Source organism: Parasteatoda tepidariorum, chromosome 10 (assembly GCF_982258835.1).
Source record: "Parasteatoda tepidariorum strain Cologne lab strain chromosome 10, Ptep-v5.0, whole genome shotgun sequence".
NCBI classification, from domain to species: Eukaryota; Metazoa; Arthropoda; class Arachnida; order Araneae; family Theridiidae; genus Parasteatoda; species Parasteatoda tepidariorum.
Genome location: NC_141764.1, coordinates 101,384,763 through 101,399,520, shown reverse-complemented (window position 1 = coordinate 101,399,520; position 14,758 = coordinate 101,384,763). Strand labels below are relative to the sequence as shown.

The window sequence follows — 14,758 nt, the reverse complement described above, 5'->3', positions numbered from 1 at the left end:
AAAGAGAAAAAACTAAGATAATTTCATCTTATTTAAAAACAAAAGATTTGCATAAAAATTAGTGGATAGCAAGGTAACTGAATTTCATTTCAAGGAACTAAGTGTGCTGAGGGATGTATTTATTAAGTATTTTCCAAAATAATAATGATAATAATGAAGAAGGCTTTTTGAAGAAAAAAAAAGTTAATACTTTACTTTCTTTAAAGCAAAGAAATATTCCTGTGAAAATACAATTAATTAAATGAAATAACACAGTTGAAATCAAGGTTTAAAAAAACCTAGCCCGGATGGGTTTTAATGGGCTTTTGGGTTTAAGATATTACCCAGTTTAACACTTTTTAGGTTTAAATTTTAATTTTTTATTCAAAAGAGAATAATTTTTAGTTAAAAAGAAAAATTCATAGGAAAATAATTAAAGAATGAGTTAAAATAAAAAATAGCTTAAATTTTAATGCAGTACCATCTTTTCATGCTGGTATTAATAAAAGTCTCTAAAATTAATTCCTTCTTAAGACTAGAAATGTAAGCAGAATATTGGGGTCAGAGAAATATGCTGTTTACTGTTTAATTTAATTGTTTTTAAATACTTAAGTTATAGTTTCCTTAATTTAACATTAATTTCATATTAAATATTTTTTATCATGGTTTGAAATTTAATAAATTATATTTAAATCATATTATAGCATTTAAATATAGCTACTAACAAAATATTTCAATCCACCCATTTGTTTATTTGTGAAAAGAAAAATATTCCTTAGAAAAGAATTAATTCTAACTCTGAGTGTCAGCTAAACAAAATTCATTTGATACTGACCTGTAGCATTTCTTGCCAAAAGTGCAGGGAATTCTTGTTTTGTTTAGTTTTACTTCACCAGAGGAACTTGGCTGTGGTTCATCTTCCTCCTCAGACAGAGGAGTCTCATCCACTTCGCTGCTAGATTTAACTTTTTTCCGCCTACCTCGGCTAGGACCCTTTTTTAAAATAAAAAAATACAGAAATGATTTCTTTTTTACAAAAGATACATTGCTACAAGTATATATAATATGTATTTACATAACATAATCTCTTCCAGATATCTCATTATAACTTGGTTTAATTTCCTGATTTTGTTTTAAGTTAGATAAAAACTTTTCATTTAATTTACATGATTTGTTCATATCTGAACTGATGTTTTAAAATGGAACAACAATTAAATTATGCATGCATATAAGATTATAGTAAACTATGTACATTTTTTGGAAAAGTATCTTTATTAACTATAATGAACTCTTTTATAAAGTTAAAAAATTTTCTTAACTACAATCTATTTTTATGTACTATATCATTTCAAAAGTGTAAGCATAAAAGCTTTTAATTTTTCTTTTAATGTTTAAAAAAAAAAAAAATTAATTAAAAAAAAAATTTAAGCTCAATTTTTAAGGCTTGCACATGTTACAATGAAAAATATTTTATTTAATTTTTTTTAATTTATGGAAGTAAAACAGGGTGATCAATCCTCAAATAATATCACTCCAAAATCAAGTTCCCTGAGATGTCAAGATTTTAATAATGATTTATATTAGCCAGCTTCTAATTGTTAAAACATTTAATTTTACACACACATATATACATTAACTCTCAATACATTAATATGTATTAAGAATTAATTACAAAAGCTGAAAACTACTTTATAATTGTTTATACTATTAAATAATTGTTTAAGTCTTTAATTCTTTTGCACCTAAAATTTTCGTGATACTAAACAAAATTGTGTAAATAAACAAAATATTTATGTACATACTAAATATCAGATATATATATTTGGTATAGACATATATAGTATAAAAAAATTTCGGTATATTCACAAGTTTCAATGAAAAACAGTTTTATTACTTTTCTTAAGCTTAGGCAAGTAAAAAAAAAAATTGATTATCTCACTAAGCATAGCACACTGTAACATTCATATAAAAATATACTTAAGTTAAATAAACATTTACAATGTTTTACAATGTACCATTTAAATTTAAATATAATAACACTGAAGAACCTATTTCAGGGGTAAGTACAAAAACAGAGAAACAAAAAGTTGCCGTTTACGAAATTCAAATTAGTGCAATTTTAGGGTGTACATACTATTTAATTCTAGATAAATATAGAATATCAATAAAATTATGCATAACTTTATCAAATAAAAAAAGTAGCGCTTACGCAAAGGAAAAATATTCAACACAGAAAATTTATACTTCATTACAAAATTGAATTGATTACTTAGTATCAATGTTCTAACTTTTAGTCAGGGTTGGCAGGTTTTTGACATGTGACAGTTTTTGACAGTTTAAACCATGGTTTAAACCGTCACGTCAAAAACCTCACTGTCAAAAATGTCGAAAATGTCAAAAACCTATATTCATATGTGAAATTTAATTAATACATAAAATTTATATATTTTTTAAAGAAGGATAGTGTTTCTAAATATGTTCTAGAAAAAATAAATTTAAAATTTTGAAGAAACACTTATATTTTGAATAGTAACCAAAATCTTGTACTTTTGAAAGCTCACATCTTTTGTAATATTATGTATTCATTTTCATGTGTTATTGAAAATCTGCTGTGATATTATTAAGAAATTTATTTATAACCAAATTTAGTGTATAGTATAGATTATACTAAAAATTAGACATTTTTAAAGATAAACATTAGCAGTTTTGCACATTAGACATCTTTTAAAGAAAAATCTTTTTAATATTCTTTTAAATCTTCTTAATAATCTTTTTAACATAAGACAATACAAATTTAAGTGCTTTTTGTTAAATACACAGAGTAGTTAGTGTCGATTTACAGTATATTCAGCCTATTCATTTACTATGCTGAAAATTTAGTTTATCCAAATACTTGTGAATTTCATTTTGCTGAATACGATATACATAGTTTTGTTGAATATCTAAATATACAGCTGTTGAATAATTACTTCTTGCTTTCAAGATATGCATTATTTGTATTCTTAATACAAGTGGGGGAAAAAATTAAGAGGTAAAAATTGTTTTAAAATGATAAGTGTAATAATTATAAATAAATATAATAAACAATATGAATTATATTTATCATTATTCACAAATATAACTACTTTTAAATTCAAATTAACATACTGGATAATAAAGATATTCGGTATAACATTAAAAAAATTTTTCATACACTTGTATCAAGTTTGTATTTATACAACATAACTTGTAAGTTCCTTATAAATATTAGTTATATGTTCCTTATATGTCAAAAATGCATAGTAATAAACTTTTAATTTTCTTAAGTATCAAAAAAAAAAATTTTTTTTTTCAAAATATAAATATTTAAAAAAATTTTGTGCAAAATTTTTCTGCACATGCATTTGAATATAAATTACTGAGATTTTAAATCTGTTATTTTACCTTAATTTTAATTAAAAAAATATTTTAAAACCTGTTGATTACCTATAGTATAATTAAATTTCAATATAATGCATGGCAACTGTTGGTAGTTTTGAAGTTTATATATTTTTTTGGCAAACTTTAGTTTTTGACATTTTTGACGGGTTTTTGACGGTTTAAACCAGTATTATACCCTTGTCATGTCAAAAACCACTTTTTGACGTCAAAAACCCAACCCTGATGCTAACAATACATAAATGGGGAATTTTCTTGGCACTTTTTTTTTTATCAATACTTAGTTGCTAATGACTATCTTTCAAGTCACAGCGAAGTCAACTATTACAATTTATCCTTCATAATCACCATTTTGTAGTGAAAACAACAATGTACAATTGAGTAATGAAAATGAAGGTTTTTGAGAATTTTCATGAATAGACTGTTTTAAAAAATATGCAGATCCCATAATGAAGATATGCCTCTTCTTATTAAAGTATTTATTTCTCTCTCTTTTTAAAATTACTTTTTTCTTGCTGGAGAAACAAAATAATAGATTCACAAATTGATTAAGGAGGTAAAGGATTTACTATAATTGAAATTAAGAGGTTTGCAATATCTTCCGCCATTTATTGTTCTATCTTCATAGCTTAATTGCATCGAAAAGAGTTCTCGATTTGACGAGAATTGATCTGAAACTGATTCAATCAAACTGATTTTTGCCCAACACTAAGAATTGAAACTATTTCTTTATAGAAAAGAACATAAATTCACCTGAAGTGCTCTAAACAAAGTTGCTCAAATGAAAGATGCTAAAAATACAATAAGGGCTACTTCTAATTTAACTAAAAGCAGGGTTGGGTTTTTGACGTCAAAAAGTGGTTTTTGACATGACAAGGGTATAATACTGGTTTAAACCGTCAAAAACTAAAGTTTGCCAAAAAAATATATAAACTTCAAAACTACCAACAGTTGCCATGCATTATATTGAAATTTAATTATACTATAGGTAATCAACAGGTTTTAAAATATTTTTTTAATTAAAATTAAGGTAAAATAACAGATTTAAAATCTCAGTAATTTATATTCAAATGCATGTGCAGAAAAATTTTGCACAAAATTTTTTTAAATATTTATATTTTGAAAAAAAAAAATTTTTTTTTTGATACTTAAGAAAATTAAAAGTTTATTACTATGCATTTTTGACATATAAGGAACATATAACTAATATTTATAAGGAACTTACAAGTTATGTTGTATAAATACAAACTTGATACAAGTGTATGAAAAATTTTTTTAATGTTATACCGAATATCTTTATTATCCAGTATGTTAATTTGAATTTAAAAGTAGTTATATTTGTGAATAATGATAAATATAATTCATATTGTTTATTATATTTATTTATAATTATTACACTTATCATTTTAAAACAATTTTTACCTCTTAATTTTTTCCCCCACTTGTATTAAGAATACAAATAATGCATATCTTGAAAGCAAGAAGTAATTATTCAACAGCTGTATATTTAGATATTCAACAAAACTATGTATATTGTATTCAGCAAAATGAAATTCACAAGTATTTGGATTAACTAAATTTTCAGCATAGTAAATGAATAGGCTGAATATACTGTAAATCGACACTAACTACTCTGTGTATTTAACAAAAAGCACTTAAATTTGTATTGTCTTATGTTAAAAAGATTATTAAGAAGATTTAAAAGAATATTAAAAAGATTTTTCTTTAAAAGATGTCTAATGTGCAAAACTGCTAATGTTTATCTTTAAAAATGTCTAATTTTTAGTATAATCTATACTATACACTAAATTTGGTTATAAATAAATTTCTTAATAATATCACAGCAGATTTTCAATAACACATGAAAATGAATACATAATATTACAAAAGATGTGAGCTTTCAAAAGTACAAGATTTTGGTTACTATTCAAAATATAAGTGTTTCTTCAAAATTTTAAATTTATTTTTTCTAGAACATATTTAGAAACACTATCCTTCTTTAAAAAATATATAAATTTTATGTATTAATTAAATTTCACATATGAATATAGGTTTTTGACATTTTCGACATTTTTGACAGTGAGGTTTTTGACGTGACGGTTTAAACCATGGTTTAAACTGTCAAAAACTGTCACATGCCAAAAACCTGCCAACCCTGGTTAGCATAAAAACTTTTAAACTTTTTTTTCACTGTTGAATCATTCATTATGTTTGTACTTAATTATTAATAAATTAAAGAAAAAATATTGCTATTTAGCAACAAAAAAAATATTTTTTTCTTCTTCTTTAGTTTAATTTACACATTAAACATAATGGACTCTGATATCCGTGAATATAGTAGTAAAAGATAAGTAACCTTTTTCTTTGGGCTTTCACTACCAGACTCACTGCCAGACCAGACTTTATGGAGGGAGGAGACTTTTTTTGGTTTCTTGTGATCGACTTCCCAGTCACTTCCAGAATCATTTCCTCCTCTCTGACGCTTGCGCCTTCTTCTCTTTGTCGGTTCTAATTGCCATTCATCATCATCACTCACTATGAAATCCTCTGAAAATCATTTTTATTTTATAGACTTTATTGAACTACAAGTGAAATTCGCTTTTTGAAAAAAAGAAAGTGAGTGTTATATTCTCATTTTAGTTACCCTATACATTTTCCAAAATCATTTTAAAAAATATCACGCCTAGATTAAATATTATCTATAAATATATTGTAAATGATCTTTTTTACTGAAAATTATTGCCACAAATCTTTCCTTGAAAATATATTTTCAAGATTAACAAGAACTTTTATTAACAAACTAATAATAAAGTTTTACATTTATTTATTTCATTAAATGCCTTGAACATTTTTTATACATATCTTTGTAATTTCGAGTTTCAAAGTCTTACAGTCAAAACAAAATGCAATTTAAAGTTGAATAAACAAAATAGTAACTGCTCTTACAATTTTTTGATTTAGAGAGCAAGAACTTGATTGCAGGATACTGGTTAAATGCCTCATCTTACGACAGATTTTGCCACAGAACAATTTTCCCCCTTTTACTGAAAAAACTGTGCATGTGCAAAAAAAAAAAACAGTGTAGTAAAATTATTTCACGAAGTAATTTTCTGAGAAAATATTGAAAAGCAATTAAAAATGCAAAATAAGAATGATTATGGAGCCATAGTTATAATCATGATATAATAGCCATTTATTAATAATCATGATAAGCATGAAGTTTTAATCTTAAAAAATCTAAACTTTTTTAAGCTCTTAACCTCCCTATATATACACAAGTGATAATATAAATTTACTCAAAAAAAATATATAAATATAATTAAAAGAAAATTAAATAAAGTTGTGTGTTTACAGAGCAGCACTTCATCAGGGGACACACTGTCTGTAAACACACAGGAGCCTTTCTGTTGTTAGTGGCAAAGCCAAAACTAACAGTGCCCCGAGGCCCCTAATGAAAATTCAAGCATAAAGAATAATAATAATAATAATTACCACACCAAATAAATATCTACCATAATAACATTCATGAAAAACTTTGTAATAAAATCACCTTTACTGAAACAAATATACAAAACATTTAAAAGACATAAAAAAAACCACCCCCAAAGCACATAAAAACAGTTACAGTTAGTAAGAGTGAAGAAGAATTTCCTTATAAATTCCAAATCAGCTCAAAATTTATATTGTGCTGACACCTAGATAAAAAAACAAATTAAAGAGCAATAGAATCCAAGTGCCGCCATCTATCAAAAAAATCCCAACAATTTTGAAAAAGAAAACATATTCCCAATAAATTTTGTAAATTAAAACAAATTCCAAAAATTTCAAGATGAAAATCAAATTGTTCACCGTCTAGGCCTGCTTAGACGGGCTTCAATATCGGCCAAGTTAATAGAATTTGTTTAAAATGTCTTTAATCAAAACATCAAAATTATTAAAGTTGAAAGGAAATTTATTTTTCTTTAAACTTTTCTTTAATACCTCAATAGCCGTCAAAAAATCCATACGGTTATTACAAATGAATTTGAATCTCATTATTTGACCAAATACAATATTCTTGAAAATTTTATAGTAAAGGTTGGAATAAAAATGCGTAAGGTTAATAACATTAAAATTGAAATCCTTCCTTTTATCATAAACCCCAATGAGATTACTGTTATTAGAAATATTTATATCAAGATCTAGAAAAAAAGCACGAGAGTCTTGTGAATTAGTTTTAATTAAACTCAGTTTTTCAGGATAAATATTATTAATCAAGTCAAAATTACAACAATCGAAGATGCTTAAATCATCAATAAACCTAAAACCTTTTAAAAAATTATTCTGTAAAAATGTATTCTCATAAAAATGAAGGAAAATATTAGCGAATGCACTTGAATAACTATTACCCATAGAAATACCTTTAATTTGCCTGTAAAAACTAATACCGTTAAAAAGATAATTTTCAAAAATGTTGACATTGCATAAATTAATCCAGTCTTCCCTGTCAATACCTTCATTAATCAAATAATGTTCAAAAATTTCAATACAAATATTTTTTAAATTATTGTGAGGAATACTGGTAAAAAGATTTTCAAAATCACAGGTAAGAATTGTATTAACACGTGTGTTGTTTAAATATTTAATAACTTCTTGGTTGTTATTAATGATAAAATGTTTATCATTAGAAATAATTTTTTTTAAAATAATGTTTAAGTATTTAAAAAATCGTTTACCAAAAACAGAATTATAACACCCTGTGCAGCATGTAACAAATCTAAATTTAACAGGTGTTTTATGAAATTTAATGGTCGGAAATAAGTATGGGAAATTAAAACTATTTGGTTTTGTTCCAATTTTTACTCTTACTTCACTTTTTACAATTCTTCACTCTTACTAACTGTAACTGTTTTTATGTGCTTTGGGGGCGGTTTTTTTTATGTCTTTTAAATGTTTTGTATATTTGTTTCAGTAAAGGTGATTTTATTACAAAGTTTTTCATGAATGTTATTATGGTAGATATTTATTTGGTGTGGTAATTATTATTATTATTATTCTTTATGCTTGAATTTTCATTAGGGGCCTCGGGGCACTGTTAGTTTTGGCTTTGCCACTAACAACAGAAAGGCTCCTGTGTGTTTACAGACAGTGTGTCCCCTGATGAAGTGCTGCTCTGTAAACACACAACTTTATTTAATTTTCTTTTAATTATATTTATATATTTTTTTTGAGTAAATTTATATTATCACTTGTTTATAAGATTTGAATTTGGTTTTAGCTGCCTTGCGCGCTGTTCCAATTTGAATTTGAATAAATGTAGTTATGTTTATTTTGGTTACCTCCTGTTTTATTTATTTCAATTAAGATTTGAATTTATGTTTGGACCTCCCTATATATATATATATATATATATATATATATATATATATATATATATATATATATATATATATATATATATATACACACACATCACTAAAAGTCTCACTTCTAATAATCCAGAAAAAAAAGTAAAGACTTACCAAGGGATAAACCTTGCCTCGTCTGTCGATTGGTCCTCGAAGATGTCCGGCCTGGTTGCCGAGAGGTACCTTCTTCACCATCATCATCAAACTTTGTTTTTGGCATCTTTTTTCTACCTTTAGGTGCTGGTGCAGATTCATTAGCTAAAAGTAAAAAATAAACTTTAATTTTCAAAATTTATATATTTTAAACAAACTACTAACAGGAATGAATAGAATAAGTCCTCTCAGCAAAATTAATGAACAAGATACATTATAAGATCAGTAGACAACTAGGAATCAGCGGAAGCTTACACGATAACAATTTCTTAAAATTGTTCATGCTGAAATTCTTTGATAAACAGCAGTACATGCATAATCACAGAAAAATCCGTCATTTTGAAAATATGAATACCGGAGCTTAATACATTGTGCTTGTACAGTGTGGGAGGAAAAAAAAACTTTTGATCTATCGGATCTTCGCATTCTAAGACTCAATCTTAATGACTCGAGTGGATGATCTTAAACATGCTAATCAATAAGTCCTGATGATATTTTAAGCAACAAAATCAGACTAAAAAACATATTTTCTCTGAATAACCTTTTTTTTGATGGATTAGGATTTCTGATCTCCAAAATATAGGGAGTAGCCGCAATCTGGAAATTATGGTCCTGATAGTTTGGTCAGGAGCGTGCTCTAAAGTTTGGACTCTTAATGTTAATTTTACTTTTTGCTTACTTCGTTACATCTCGAGAACTTAAAAAAATTTTGCACACAATTATGAAATTCATTTATCCAAAGATAATTCCATGCAAAAAATAACCTTTATTAAATATATATTATTTCATTTAATAATAGTTGAAAAAAGTTTGAATAGTAGAAAGTTTTTTTGCTTCATTTTGAATAGCATCAAATTTTGCATCCTGAGAAATTGAATTTCTAAAAAGTCAGATATTTAAAATTCCATTTCTCAGGAACTATTCAAATACATTTTGCTCAAATTTTGTATTTCGCTACGTAAAATTTTATTCTTAAAAATGAAAAAAATTTTTTTTTTATACCTTACTATTTAAAATTTCATTGACTATTATTAAATAAAATAAAAAATAATCAATATTTACTAAGATTTATTTTTTGCATGGAATTATCTTTGGACAAATGAGCAATATGTTTATTTTTTTAAGGGTAATATGTTTATTTTTTTTGAGCTTTGTACTTAGTGTCTTAAATAAATAGAGTAAAAAATGCTGTATACTTATATCAACAGAGTTTTGAAGCAATTTTTAAATTAAAATTCGAAACTTTTTCAAGAAAAAGTCTGTAATATTAAGAATTTTTAAAACTGGAAAAAAAAATTAATAAAGAGATAAATAAACAACGAAAAGTGACATTTTGATGTGCCTTTAAAAAAAATACAGAAATAAAAAGTTGTAGCGGAAAAAAAAATCTGACCAGTTTTTCTTTTAGCAGCCTGTTTGTCTCTCCGTTTTGAATAACTTTCTTCCTTTAGTTTCTTCTTAGTTGTTGCTGTTTTTGATGGTGGGGGGACAGAAGGGAAGTCTTCTTCTTTTGTGGGTACAACATCTACTGCCTCTTCACTTTTGGACTGATGTTCACTGGCCTAGCAACATAATGAGAGTGAATAAAATAGCTTGAATAGAAGAATTGCAGTCAAATAACCCTTCATTCAAAACAGTTAAATTGGACATGCAATACCAATTATTAGACTATTTAGGAAGGAACTTTATCTCTTTCTCACTGCATTTTCTTAGTATTTTGCCTAAAAGCATGCACATGCTTTTAAGGGTTCTTAAAATTATTTAAATATTATTGACAGTCAAAATTTTTCTAAATCAAAAGTTAACAAATTTTGATACAACTAAAAATAATTAGGTATAATCTCAGGTGGTCAAAAGCATGAAAAGATGAAAGATCTCAAAGAGCTTCATAATTTCTTTTTACATTAAGATTTAAGGAATATTTCAAGAATGTGTGTTCCACTATGTGAAAATTATCACAGCAAAACTGTTCAGATAATACTTTTAATTGCCTCTTTACAGACTTTAAGGTAATTTTTTTTAAAATTTACCTAAGTGAAAAATCAGTAAGGTTAATGTAGCCTAAATTTTTCAAAACAGTGATTTTAAGCAGATCTTTTTAAAAAGTCACTTTAAAAACTCATAATTATAATTAGTTAAATTTTATAATTGTTATTATAATTGAAATATTATTAAAAAATAATCATAACACATTTTAAAAAATATTACAGAATTAAATATTGTTTGAGAGTAAAACATGAAAATGCACAATTCAAATGAAATGAAATTGAATAGAAACATTGTATAGTAATTACAACTAAAAAATTATTCATTTCGCTTTTAATATTACAAATGAAAAAATAAATAGCGTTGCCTCATACTTTACCTTTATTGCAGGTTGACAAATATTTCTAAACAGAACTTAACCCATTTCTTAGAAACGAAAATTACACTTAAAGAAAAGATTATCTTTAATTAATTGCAAACTTTTATAAATTTATTACAAAATATTAAATGCAATTTACTTGAAACTATGTTTCTCTTACTTGTTATATCTCTAACTAGCACATTTCCTATAAATTTCATTCAAATTTTGACGCAATGTTCACAATAAATACATTTTCATTGCCTGTAGGATATTTAAATTGAATTGACTAATTTAAAAGTAATCTATGAAAATAAAACTTATTTCATGTCATTTCCCTCCCCTCAAAACACTATTTGATCCATTTTTCTCAAAACACCATTCCATTTTAAGAAAAAAAAGTTTTTTTTCCTTCTAGTATTCTACCTGCAATGAAAACTACATAAATGAAGGTTTTGAAGATTGTGTCATAAAATTAAGAATTTTCTTTTTTTGAAAAGAAAAATCCATATTCCTTAGGATATATAAATGCATGTACTAAAATAAAATGAACTAAATTTTCCCTTTGTTTCTCATTTACAGTCTGAAAAAATCTAAGAGAATTGAAGACTTTTAAAATGCAATGTTAATAGTGCTATAACTCATTGCACGCCAACCATCAATACAATTTTTTAAAATTGAAAATCATTAAAACAGCAATATATTTACTATAAATTTTAAGACTGAACATCATTAAAAACATATTAAACTGCTTTGTAAATTTTTGAATTAATGATTACTTCAAAAATGTTTTAGTTAAAACAATGATAATTTAAAAAAAAAAAAAATTCAGTTAATTAATGAGCCTGGCTTATAATTTATATTTCTGTTTAAAGAATAGTTCACTCAAGGCTGACACTACTTGAGTCATTTCAAGTCAGATGAATCACTTTTGGACCGACCCCCCCTTCAATTTTAAGATTTTTAGTTTGAAAATTGTCCAAATTATAGAAATTTGAAAAAATAAAATTTTCATAAAAAATGACAAACTTGCATACATATAAATGGCTATAACTTTTTCGCTAATTGTATCAGAAAAAAATATTACAAAACCTATTCAAAGATAAAAAATAGAGCTTTCATTTGATACCTTATATGACCTTTGATCTGAAATATCTCAAAACATGTAGTCTCAAAAAATTACGAAAAAAATTTTTTTTTTTACTGCAACATTCTTCTACACATTAACAAATTTGTAGCCAGGAGTCTCAACAGGATGAGTATAAAAAATTAACACAAATGAAATATTGTATAACTAAAAATGTTAAGCTGTACAATGCACACATGTTTAATAATATAATACACATATTTTGTAACAAATCAACAGATTTGACCCACAATTTGCTACTACTAAAGAACAGGGTTCGTTGATTTAAATCAGCTTGATTTAAATCACGATTTAAATCATGATTTAAATCAAATGATTTTTTTTAAAAAAATCATTGATTTAAATCAACTAATTTTTTTTATCTATATATATTGATTTTAAAAGTTAAAAGACAGTGTTTTAAATTTTTGATACTTCTATTATTTTCTTTTCTTAGTATTAAAATTTAATTTAAATAAATTGCTGCATTAATTAATTTTAGTTAACGAAATTACTTTCTTGGTGTGTGTTAAATTCCAACACATTTGAAATTACATTTTTAAAAATCTTTTGATTCTTGAGATTGAAAGTACAGATTAAAGTAAACATTTAATGCTGTCTTAATATAGACTTGCATAGCTGTAGAAAGTAATTAATAAACATGAATTTTTTTCAAAAAATAATACAAGTAATGTTAATTAAAATTCTACCTTTTGAATGAAAAAGCGTTAATTAAAATCTACATCATATTTTATTGGTGGAAAATGTATATTTCTGAAGCTTGAGGTTATATTAAAAAGAAATTACCGTAATATGCCAAAAACAGAAAAAGAAAAAAAAAACGGGCTGATGAATTCAGATGTTTTTTTTTCCTATTGTAGTGTCATTCTTCCCTTTCAAACTCTTTCGAAGTCTATTTGATGCAGTAGGGTTATTAACTGGTATTTTTTTCTCATAATATGTTTACAGTATCTTTGACATTATCTGATTTTCTATAAAGAAATTTTGTGAAATAAAATTCCAATGAATACATAGATTTTCTAATTTTTTTTTAGCTTAACTTATCTATTTTGATATAGAATTAAAAGTGAATATTTTAATATAAAAATATATAGATTAAATATTTATTTATTTTTTGATGAATACTTCAGATGTTTTTTAACATTTATAAACACAGTCTGCTACATTTATTTTGTCATTTTAAAAATCATGAGGAAAAAAAAGAAATCACAATTTTGAATTAAAGTTATGGTTTGCTAACTGAAACTTTGTTTTAATAGTTAAAGCACAGGGGTCTGTCCAAGCCGGTACCTTTACAAATTCAACATTAGGAAAAATGATAGAATAATCACACAAAATACTTATTCTTAAAATTTTATTTTTGTGTCTCGTAAGAAACAATAAATCCATATTTTTACTATATTTGTGTTGATTTTTTAATATAATTTTTAATTTTCACAAAATAGGTACCTCTCAGAAAGACCCAAACAGACCCCTGAAGTATTCTTTAAATTCTCTATTTCATCTAGTCTTTAAATTTTAATCATGCATTTCTTTCAAAATGGTTGCTATGCATTCAAAGCCATGTTTTAGTTAGAGCTTCTAAAATATTGTTACAATATAGTTTTAATATTAAGTTAATTTGTTTAAACATTTATAATTTTTTTAATCATAAATTAAAGTTCTTACAGTGTATTTGAATAAAAATCAAAAAAATCCGATTTAAATAAAAAAAATCTGATTCTTTTGATTTTTTTTAAAAAAATCAAATAAATCACGAACCCTGCTAAAGAATAACTTAACATGATCACCACAATTTCTAATCAATATACAAATAAAAAATTTTTTCAATAAACAATTATTAAAACATCCTTTTCTACCACCTTCTCATTTTTATGAATTTCTCAAAGCATTTTCAGAATTTTTAAAATAAAAATAAAATTCTAAGTTCAGGGTGGCCACTCAAAACAGATTTCAAATTTCCCTGATTTTTCCAGGTAAAAATCTTAAAATTTCCAGGTTCGTGTTTTTTTCCTTTTTTCTTATAAAGTGTAGGATGTGTACAAGAAAAGTGTCTGTATTATAAAATATCTTATACAAAATGTCATTTTTTTAAACATATCTTGAAAAAAAAAAATTTTTCTTACAAGATATTTTTTCATTATTTTTTAATGTTCTGGTACAACATTAATTTTTAAAAAAATTAAGACGTGGAGAAAATAATATGTTTAGCTTGCAGAATATATTGTTTTTATTGAATAATTTTAATTGTTTTTATTGAATTTAATGTGTTACTTTAAGTAGTATTTGCTCAAAGTGTACCTACAAAATGACAAAATCAGAATAGCCAAT

The 14,758-nt window shown here is 24.9% G+C and overlaps 1 protein-coding gene across 1 annotated transcript in view; it reads right to left on the bottom strand.

Moving 5' to 3' along the window:
* The window catches only part of LOC107448899 (uncharacterized), a 43,257-nt gene that overhangs the window by 9,105 nt on the left and 19,394 nt on the right, over positions 1–14,758 (bottom strand). The window contains exons 6-9 of the mRNA XM_087153521.1: positions 10,330–10,498; positions 8,898–9,041; positions 5,753–5,943; positions 815–972 (exon numbers count right to left, since the gene is read on the bottom strand). Coding sequence (XP_087009647.1) covers positions 815–972; positions 5,753–5,943; positions 8,898–9,041; positions 10,330–10,498 — 662 coding nt within the window. The remainder of the gene's footprint in view (positions 1–814; positions 973–5,752; positions 5,944–8,897; positions 9,042–10,329; positions 10,499–14,758) is intronic.